Source organism: Gossypium arboreum, chromosome 13 (assembly GCF_025698485.1).
Source record: "Gossypium arboreum isolate Shixiya-1 chromosome 13, ASM2569848v2, whole genome shotgun sequence".
NCBI classification, from domain to species: domain Eukaryota; kingdom Viridiplantae; phylum Streptophyta; class Magnoliopsida; order Malvales; family Malvaceae; genus Gossypium; species Gossypium arboreum.
The window spans coordinates 1735998-1747201 of record NC_069082.1 but is presented as its reverse complement, the minus strand read 5'-3'; the positions used below and the strand labels follow the sequence as shown (position 1 = coordinate 1747201).

The 11204-nt window shown below is 29.9% G+C and overlaps 1 protein-coding gene across 1 annotated transcript; it reads right to left on the bottom strand.

Moving 5' to 3' along the window:
• Positions 1-664: 664 nt before the first annotated feature.
• On the bottom strand, positions 665-2606 carry LOC108462867 (aquaporin PIP1-2-like). The gene is made up of 4 exons (XM_017762776.2): positions 2073-2606; positions 1426-1724; positions 1196-1336; positions 665-1022 (listed from the first exon to the last, which is right to left on the bottom strand). Exons 1-4 carry the CDS (start codon positions 2509-2511, stop codon positions 930-932), a joined length of 972 nt encoding a protein of 323 aa, XP_017618265.1. The 5' UTR covers positions 2512-2606; the 3' UTR covers positions 665-929.
• Between the last annotated feature and the right edge of the window lie 8598 nt (positions 2607-11204).

Genomic DNA, 11204 nt, shown 5'->3' with positions numbered 1-11204 from the left:
TGGGATTTGGTTCATATTTGAAGTTTGAAGTTTAAGATTCAGAGTTTAAGATTTAGAATTTCGGGTAAAAAAATTACCAATATTATATGTCAATTATATAAAAAAATTGCTAAAATATCATTAAATAATTAAAAAATGACCATTGATGATATGATGAGAAAAGCCCATAAAATAATTTCTTCAAAGGAAGTGACTATTATATATATGATTTTTCGGCTTTAAACTTGATTAGTAGGTCCACTTTGGCATTTGTATTTTTTTGGTCCAATTTGGTTTTTGAATTTGGTTATCAGATCTATTTTGGTATCTAAACTTGGATTTTGTAAATATTGATAATGTGATCAGTGTTACTGGAACATGACCGAATTGGACAAACTGAGAATTGATTAATATAATATTTTGAACAAAATGGTTGAACCGATTGACTTGAAAACTACTAGAATTTGGTAAAAATCGAAAGTCGAGGTAAAAATTGATATTTGAACAGGTTGAATTAGTTTAATAAATTTTTTTATATTTTAATTGTTTTAGATTTTTATGAAATTTAATTAATTAATTTTTATTGGTGGTCAAATCGATTGAACTGGTTAAATCAAGAATAGACAGTCTGACTTGTTTAACCATCAAGTCTATTTATTAAAACACCAAATATAACACTTTAAGATTATACCACATCACTAAAATATTTATATAAAATTATTATATTTTCAAGTTGAGAGACTAATATTATAATATGTAGCTAATGATTGCTTCCTTCATAATTATATGGTATGGAAGGAGAAAACGAATGAGGTCAAAGACAATTTCATAATTTAGACATGGATATAAATGCCCACTTTGCAAACAAGCAAACAAGGCTTCCATTGAGATTGAAGCATATTACACTTTGAGTTTATCTTTTAAGATCACAATCATCCACTTTGATCTCATCACCTTGATTTGAAAGGAATGGCTCTGATTACAACTTGGTGGTAAAGTGCTGCCAGTAGTGCCCCAATGAATGGACCCACCCAGAATATCCACTGCACCCAAAATTAAAAAAAATATCAATTAGATTTAAGTTGGTATTTAATGTTTAAAATGATAACTTGATTGACTAAAGAACTTAAATGATATTAATATTTTGAAAAATTGAATCTGAATTTTGGGTCATAATTTAGAAAGTGATAGTGGTGAGAAAATTTTATAGGCTTACATGGTCATCCCAACCCTTGTCCTTGTTGAAGATGATGGCTGCACCAAGACTACGAGCTGGGTTAATACCGGTTCCAGTGACTGGGATAGTGGCTAAGTGCACCAAGAACACTGCGAACCCTATTGGTAATGGTGCCAAAATCTACCACCACAATTCAAAAGTTAGCACCATTCAATAAGCTTTCTTTAAATTGTTTAAAAGAAGGAAGCCATTGATGAAAAGGAGCTTACAGGGACATGGGAGTCTCGAGCACTACGTTTGGCATCAGTGGCTGAGAAGACAGTATAAACAAGCACGAAAGTACCAACGATCTCAGCACCAAGCGCAGCTCCATTAGTATAGTCAGGGTTCACAGCGTTGGCTCCACCACCCAAAAGTCCGTACCTTGTCTTCCCCATGAACCCTTTAACCACACCCGCACCACATATGGCTCCCAAGCACTGCATCACCATGTAGAAAACCGCCCTAGTCAACGACAGTTTCCTCGCCAAAAACAACCCAAATGTCACCGCCGGGTTTATATGACCACCTAGATCACATCATTTCATCAATCATCCAAATCATTGTTGGCTTAAAAGAGGGTGAGGTAAGTTTCAGGACTCGAATTTTATTTTGATTTCTTTACTAAAAAAAAGGTAAATCAATCATTGTATACTAGATTAAAAAACAAGTTAATTTTTTGATAAAATTTTATCTATTTTTTCTGTAAGTAACTCATATATATCAGCATAATATACATATAAAATAAACTATTTTGTACATTAAATTAAAGTACATGGATTAATTCATTATTTTTTTTAATAGAGAAAGTAAAATGCAGTGGGAGTTATTGTAAATGATCATCCACAGTAATTTTACCAAGAGAGATACCACTTACCAGAGATTCCAGCAGTGCAATAAACAAGAGCAAAGATCATGCCACCAAAAGCCCAAGCTATGCCTTGAATCCCAACAGTAGGGCACTTGGTTTTTTCCTTGACAACACCCATAACAGTCAAAATGGTGATATATAAGAAAAGGAAAGTGGCCATGAACTCGGCAATCCCAGCTCTATAAAAGGACCAAGAGCTCAACTCGCCTGGCTCGAAAAATGGAGCCGCTGGTGGTTCAGTATAGTCCTTTCCTTCATCTTGGCTTTGAGCTGCTGTTCCAATAGGTTGCCTTTCTGAAAACCTGTTGGCTCCCAATCTAACATCTTCTTCCCTGTCTTCCATTTTAGAACAAACTTTAAATAAACTCTTGGGATTTGTGTTTTTTGCCCTTTTTTGGGTTGATGGGGTGTTAGAGCTTGGTGTAGTGTGTTTTTTATAGGCCATTGTTTGATGGAAAAATGGTGGGGGTTTAATCTAAGTATAATTATTTCAACTTTTTAGTTGTTTATGAATTATGACCGACCAATCAGGGCGGCAGCAAAGGGCTGGCATGGCCAGGCCCTAAAATGGAAAAATTTCTCATTAGCCTTTTATATTTTATAAAATTATAAATTAGTAAATAGTCAAATTACACATTAAACTTTTAAAAATAATAACTTTTTAATTTAATTTTTTAAATTTTATATAAAACATAAACTAATACAATGATAAAAATCATATTTTAACTATTAAAAATATATTACATAATTACGATCTAAAAATAATTTCTAACTTCAACCCTACTAGCAATTGTTTTATTGCAATTTTGACTGTGGATTTAATTTAAGGGGAAATGAAGTAAAAACCCATCGGAATGTTTTTGTTATAAACGACAAAGCGGGGGGTGGCTGAGACACCTTAGTTGGCTCAATTTTGGCCACAAATATGTAAGCTGAGGATGAATAGAAGCACCACCGCCCATTGCCAACCATGCACTAATATTGTCAATGTGAAGACTTGAAGGGAGTGAATGGTACTATTATTTTATATTATTTCATAAATTTAGAATTTAACTTTTAAACTTTTATTTTTAAAAATTTAGTCTTTTTATTTTTAATTTTTAAAATTTACGTCTAGTTATTAATACTGATAACAATTTTTATTAAATTTGTTGATATAATTTTTTGAAATACTGAAAAGAAAACCTCACTTGAAAATCATGTAACTAGAAAAATAAAGTTGTAATAAATATAAATTGAACAAAATAATTTTAATAATATTAACAACTGTAATTGAATTTTAAATTTAAAAAGTAGAATTAATTTTTAAAATAAAAGTATATATGCTACATTTTAAATTTATAAAGAGTATAGGATTTATGAAAAAAATATTAACCTAAAATGAATTACCTTGGAGGAAGCTTTATGTTTACTCAAAAGAGTTTCAAGTGATTATTATTGCTCCATTAGGTTCGTATCCAGCATCTCTGTCTACATATAGAATCACCAAAATTCAAAGTTAAAAGATATGCTTTTTAAGTCTTTGTATATTCGTAGATTGATTGAGTCTTAGCTCGATTAGTATTGATATTGTTGCCAATATAGGAGGACGTGAGTTTGAGTGCGATGAAGCACATTATTCTCCTATTTATGGGTTAGGAAGGGGATATAGGTAGTTCTAATATTGTGTCAAAAAAAGCAGATACAATTAAACCTATAATGAGATTTTTCAATAAAAAAGTCTTTGTATATTGATTAAAATTTACTATAAGTCCCTATACCACGTCAAGAAGTCCATTTTAGTTCCTCTACTATTGAAAGGAAAATTTTAATTCCTATACATTTGAAAAATTGATTGTAGAAACTCAAATTATCCAAACTCCATTTACAACCAACAACCCAAAACCCAATTTCTAAACAAACAGCCCAAAAAAACCCATATAAAGACCCATTAAACCTCAGCATAACCCAGAACCTAAACCCATCAACTAACAGCCCAAATTCCACCAAACCTTAGCCCATCCCAATCAAATCAACAACCAAACCCTAGGTGAGCCGCACCTAGGGTCTTCAGCCTTTTGACCTCTACCACCACCCACCGCCACTCCTCTGTCAGCCACCTGCTCCACCATCTCTTTGAACTTGCAAGGAATTAAAAGAAAATGACAGCAAACATAAAATAATAAAAAGGAAAGCATTTGTAAAAGGCTATAAAAGCCATCAAAAGACAGTGTAATGGGGAGGGGGGAATTTTTTGATGAATGAAAACAGTAGATTCGGCCATTTTAATACCAAGCAATAGACTTCAGATCACCAAAAGCAAAGAATAACACCAAAACGGAAGATAACCAAAAGCAAGAATAAAAATACAGAAACAATAGAAACAACAGAAGGTGATTGGCATCATTTTCTTTTTTTGTCTTTTTTCGAAATTTCTTTTTTTTTTCCTTTCTTTTTCGTTTTTTATTTTTTCTCACTCTCTTTTTATGTACATACACATATATATTATTAAAAATAAAAAAAATAATGAAAAAAAAAGGTTACCTTTTGAACTTTTGCGGTGGCCGACGACGGTGGCGCACGGCGGAGGTACGGCACCGGAGTCTCACCGGAAATCCCAAGGCTGAGAGAGGGCTGAGAGAGAGAGAGAGAGAGCTTTTTTGAAGAGAAAGAAAGAAAAAATGATTTTTTTACAAAATTTTTGCTTTTTATAACGACGCCGTTTTGCATTAAAGACCCAGGACATAAAACGACGTCGTTTTGCCCTGGTCGGACAGACCCGACCCATACCCGCTAGAGGATCCGCGTGTTTTTGATTAATGGGTTATTTATGCGCGCGGTCCTTCCGCTTTTTCACTCTTTTACAATTAAGTCATTTTTTATTTTCAATTTGGCCTTATTTTGTTTTGCGCTTTTCAATTTAGTCCCCTATGAAGCGCACGTTTTTGGGGTTTGGGGAAAATTTCTCATTTGATCCCCCTATACCTCACGCGCATTCAAATAAACCCTTACTTTTTATTTTTATTTCGAATTCACCTCAAAATTTCATTTTTCTATTCAATTTCGTTCTTTTTACTTTTCTCATTATTTTATCTTAATTTAAATATCAATTACACTATTGTTACTGTGATGATTATTATAGTTTTACTTATTAGCATTTCATTATCATTATTTCTACTTAATAGTTATACGCATATATATTATATATTATTATTAATAGTTTTTATTATTATTTGTCTTAATATTATATTATATGTATACTCTTTTAATATATTAGGCATATTCCAAAATTTATATTATTGTGTATATATATATATATATATCTATAACTATATTGTGTATATATTTTATATATATTATTATGCATATATCTTAGCATCATTAGTTATACATCTTTTATACTATTGCATGTATATTTCTAATACTATTATTATTTTATATATATATACATGAATGTATTTATGTAGCGTATGAATAGATTTTTTTATCATCATTTCTAATATACGTATATATTGTATATATCATGTATATACTTTAATGTTATTAGTTACATATTTCTTATACCATTTCCTATATATGTTTTTATATTATCCTTATTATTATTATTATTATTATTAGTATATATTTTATTATATAGGTATATATATATGTATATTTATACATGGTATTGTTTTTAATTACCTTATTTTAATATTTTTATTATATTATATTTGCTTTTTTTTTATTAATATTATTACTATATTTATTATTACTATTAATAATAGTGTATATTTTTATTTTACATATATATGTATATATTTTTGTACATAGTATTATTTTCTAATTACTTTATTTTCATATTTTTATATTATGTTTACGTATATATAGCGTTACTAATTTTCTTTTATTATTTTTATTCTCTCCTGTACATATTGCCGTTTATACGTTCTTATTATTACTATATCTATTATTTATTAGTATTTTACTATTACTATTATTAGTATTATTTTTTAAAATCAATACTTATATGTATATATTATGTTTTTAATACTATATTTTTAATACCATATGTATTGTGTATATTCTTAATACTATATATTATATGTATTTTCTTAATAACTATATTATATGTGTATATATACTATGTACGTATTTTTAATATTATTATGTTTTTAATATATATATATGTGTATATTTATTATTAATAGTTGTTTTTAACATTATTATTATTTCTCACATGTATATACTATGTAAATATTTTAATACTATATTATATATATATATTTCTATTATTATATATATATTATGTATATGTATCTTTTTAATATTATATGTTTATATACCATATATATACTTTGAATACTATATTATATTTTTACATATTATCTTAGGTATATGTTTTTTAATACTATGTTATGTATGTATTTTTCAACGCCATATTATGTACATATTTTAATGCTATGTATACACTTTGTAATACTATTATTATATTTATATTTTAAATATATATATATATGTATGAGAAACATTATTAGTGTTTTTAATATCATGTTTCCATCACTTTTCTAACTATTATCATATGTTTATATATATTCATGATTTTATTTTGTGTTTAATGCTATTACTATCATGTTTAATACCATATGCATTATTATTGTTTTATTACTATCGTATGTATGTTGTTAATGTTTTAAATATTATCTGTTTCAGTATATTCTTAACTTTTTATTATTTGTCTATCCCAAATTTAGCATAGTATTTCATACCATAGTGCAACATCAATTTTAGTTTTCTTTTACTTTTATTTGTTCTATCTAGAAATATTTTCGTTCATGCCTTTAAATTAATTTCAATAAATAAGGCAACGTGCCGATTTAACATTAAGTCGTTGATTTCATCGCTATGTTAGGTGAATATCATCGGCTCGTGTTAAAAATGAACGTCCTTCTCAAAAGGGATCGAAATTATAAAAAAAATTCTCGTGTTTTGGTTGGATTTTGATTTAAATGTTATATTGAACTCGCAATTTTGAAATTCAAGACAACGCATGTTTAACGAGATACCAATTTTGGGCGTCGCGAGGGTGCTAATACCTTCCTCGCGCGTAACTGACTCCCGAACCCTATTTTTTCTCTGGCTTTTGACGTAGACCTAAACTCGGCCTTCTTTTTGTTTTAAAAAAATAAATTTTCTTTTAAAAAAGATGATTTATCACACCTAGAAAAAAGATCGGTGGCTACTCCCTTTCTTTAATAAAATCGAAAGTCGATTTTCAAATTTTCGAAATCGAAAGTCAATTTTCAAATTTTCGAATAATCACCTCAATCAGCGACCAAAGCAAATTTTTTTTTACGTCGTTACATTGATATTTTAGTCGCTTTTTGTTAATTTTACCGTTAATGAAATGACGTTGTTTAATGGCGGTTGATGTGGCATTAAATAATATATTACAACAAATTAAAAGTTTACTAATCTTGAAAACAAATGGAATTATGCAGCTTAATGGTGACTAATGTGGATCAAACTACATATAATTTAAACATAACAATTACGTATAGAAAATTAATAGAACTGAAAACACTTTGGGGTAAAAGCAAAATCAATTTCTTACCTCTACTCATTCTTTAAAACTGTTCTTTAGCCTTTTAATTTGATTTATTTTTTTAATGTCATGCCAACTACCATTAAGTCATGTCATTCCATTAACGGTAAAGTTAATGTGTGGGCCGGAGACTGAAATATTAACTTTTTAAATGCATAGGGATTAAAATGTCCGTTTTAATAGTATAAGAACTAAAATAAACTTTATGATATAGTATAGAGACTTATAGTAGGCTTTAACCTTGTATATTTTCTACATTTGGAATAGGCTTTAACATTGTATATTTTCAATTGAATTGATGGTGTAATTTATTTATAATGATAGTATTTTTGAAAATATTTTAAATTATTCAAAATCAATGTTAAATTAAGTAAATTTAACTAGTGTAAAATTAGATATAAAGACTTATTTGGTCCTCTAAAAAGTTATTTTAGTCCTTTATTTAAATTTTCGTCTCTTTTAGCTTTTAAACTTGCTTTTACCTTAACATGGATGGAAAAGTTAACATTTGTTAACTTTGTTGACGTGGCATACACGTGAATTGACATGTAAGTAATTAATTAATTTTTAAATTTAAAAATTCAAAAAATTAAAAAATTATTAAGAAAACATTTTAATATTGTAATTCTAAAAATAGTTAAATGCTTATGTGTCATATATGTGGATTGCACATGTATTCCATATCAGCAAAGTTAACACATATTAGCTTTTCCATGTATTTTGGAGTGATTTAAATGGAGGACTAAAATGATTTTTTGTAGAATTAAAAGCCAAATAAACTATTATACCTAAAAAATTATGAAAATTTACAAAAATTATATACTGAGAATTCCTTCGAGGAGGGATGGTATGAAATTAGGATGCCATATCATTTGTATATCTTTCTAATAGTTTAATGTTTGTATCAATATTTTTCTCTTGAATTTCAACATTTTCCTCCTTAAAAAAAGTAAATTTAACTGAAAATACTAAAATTTAAAAGAAAAAAAATGATATAATATTAAATTATTAGAAATAGATACGTTCGTTTATTTTGGAAGATAATGATAAAATCATGGAATTTGTATCAAATTCCAGAGTGGCATGTAAGGTATCAATTTAGAATCATGGAGCTATTTATCATTTTGTGTTGGCATGCAAATTGTATTATAACTAATTAGGAAAATAATTAATTTTGGGAACTGAACATACAAATTGGACCCACCTTTTAGCTACGTATGTGTTCGCCCACCACAACTAGGCCTTCATTCAATTTCTTTCCCAATGACTAATGTTATGTAGGCATTACGGCCATTCACTAGCTTGGTTGATTCTAAAGCCTGTTTCGTTGATTAAGTATTATAGTTAATGAATGGCTATTCAATGATTTTAGGAATACAATGAATTTTTTTTTCTCTTTTCTACTCATTTTTATTTTTCAAACTTTTGAGAACCAACATTGAAAAAAATTTAAAAATAAATAACAAGAGAATGAAAATTATGAAAACGAGAGTTTCATTTAGAGGCGTTTATGGATAGATCGGGTCAAATATAAGTAAAGTATTTAAATCAATTTTTTAAAATTAGACTTGAACGAATAATCTGACTCATAAACAGGCCTAATTTCAACATAAAAAAGAGTTTTTTTTTAAAGATAAATAAGAGAGAAGATAGTTGAGTTTTTAACATTTTCAAAGGATTTCAACCTCATCTAATGTTTCTCTATTAGCTGTATATCACAGCCACGTTGCAAACCTATTAGCTGTGTGATACAGCCACGTCGTAGGTCTGCTGCAACGTTCTTTGTCTCCATTCTCCATTCTGTTAGAAAAGACAATCTTATGTTATTATATTTACATTCACTGTAATAGTAAATGAGTTTTCCAGCAATACAATGCTTCAGCAAATATTTTCTTAGCGTGTTTAATATGGTATCTAAGCCTGGTTTTTTGATCCTCCATACCTGAACTTGATTCTGTTAAATCCTACTTTTTCTTTATATAATGTCTGACTTAGAAGATAGTCCACCATCCCTCACTGTTGCCCTCACCTCAGATTCTCAATCGCCATCCTTTTTCTCCACCAAACACGTCAATGTCAGATTGGACGAGAAAAACTACCTCCTTTGGAAACAACAGATCTAATTTACTGTTCGAGGTCATAGCCTGGAACATTTTCTCGACAGTTCCACCACTCTACCCCCAAAATTTTCTGTCACTTCATCTGGTGAATCTATTCCAAATGCAACCTATACTCATTTTTTCAAACAAGATTATGCCCTTGCCTCATGGCTTCTGTCCACTGTTAGCTCCAATATCCTCCCACAACTTGTTGGTGCAGAAACCTTGGCCTCAATCTGGTTTACCTTAACCTGCCTTTTCTTGTCTCTGTCTACTACCAAAGTGATGCACCTTCACTGTAAGCTTCGCTATCTCCGCAAAAGTGCGCTTTCTATGCATGATTATCTCTCCTAGATTAAGAAGTGTGTGACACCCTTGCCGCTTGTGGAAGTCCCATCTTCGACGTTGAACACATTGCAACCATTTTAAACCGGTTACCCCAAGATTATGACTCATTTTTTTGCTGTAGTTACCTCTAGTCATGAGCCATATACCCTTGATCATCTCACGACTATCCTCCTAGACGCTGAGTCTCGTCTTTACGACCCTCTGCATCTTCCTCTATCCATCAATACTGTTTAAGTTACAGCATCCACACCTACAGTGTTAGAATTAAGTGACCCAAATTCTTATTTAAATAAAATACGATGGAAAATAAAATAAAAGTAAAATCCATATAGAACTAGACTTCTTTTATTTTATTTTAGAATAAGGTTTTTAAACCTTATTAAACTCCATCTATTTTATATTGATTAGATAAGGTGTTTCAATCCTACTAGAATATGGCTTTGCAAGCCTATAAATAGACATAGTCTATTCCTCTTGTATTTGAGTAAAAATTTTTCGACATAGTGAATTTTCTTCTCCTCTGCCGTGGTTTTTTTCCGAAAGGGTTTCCACGTAAAATTTATGTGTTCTTTATTTTTATTTATTTTATTCTATTTTATTTTTCACAAATTGGTATCGAGCTTCCGGTTATTCATCTCGATCACGGTAATGGCGCCTTTGAAGTATGAAATTCATTGTTGGATCGCAACACCGATTTGCGTTGTGGCAAATTAAGATGCAAGCGGTTCTTGCAGATGGATCTAGAGGATGCCCTGCTAGGATAGATAAGATGCCTTCGACATTAATGATGAAGAGAAGAAGCGTAAGGATCGAAAGGCATTAACACAATTACATCGCATTTGTCCAACGAAATTTTGCGGGATGTGATGAAAGAGAAACTGCCATTGCATTATGGAAGAGGCTAGAACAAATATGTATGTCGAAAACTCTAACAAGCAAGTTGCATATGAAGCGGCGTCTTTATGCTCATCGTTTGGAGGAAGGTGCGTCAGTACACGAACACTTAACGGTGTTTAAAGAAATTCTCTCAAACTTGGAGGCCATGGAGGTTCAAGATGATAAGGAAGATCTAGGGTTGATTCTACTTTGTTCGTTGCCCGTCTTATTCAACCTTTAGAGACACGATTTTAT

Excerpts from the sequence above, each read along its gene's own strand:
- LOC108462867 (XM_017762776.2), bottom strand. The coding sequence starts at position 2,511 with ATGGCCTATAAAAAACACACTACACCAAGCTCTAACACCCCATCAACC. Across the intron at positions 1,725-2,072 it reads TTGCACTGCTGGAATCTCTG|GTGGTCATATAAACCCGGCG; the intron begins GTAAGTGGTATC and ends GATGTGATCTAG. Across the intron at positions 1,337-1,425 it reads CTCGAGACTCCCATGTCCCT|ATTTTGGCACCATTACCAAT; the intron begins GTAAGCTCCTTT and ends TTGTGGTGGTAG.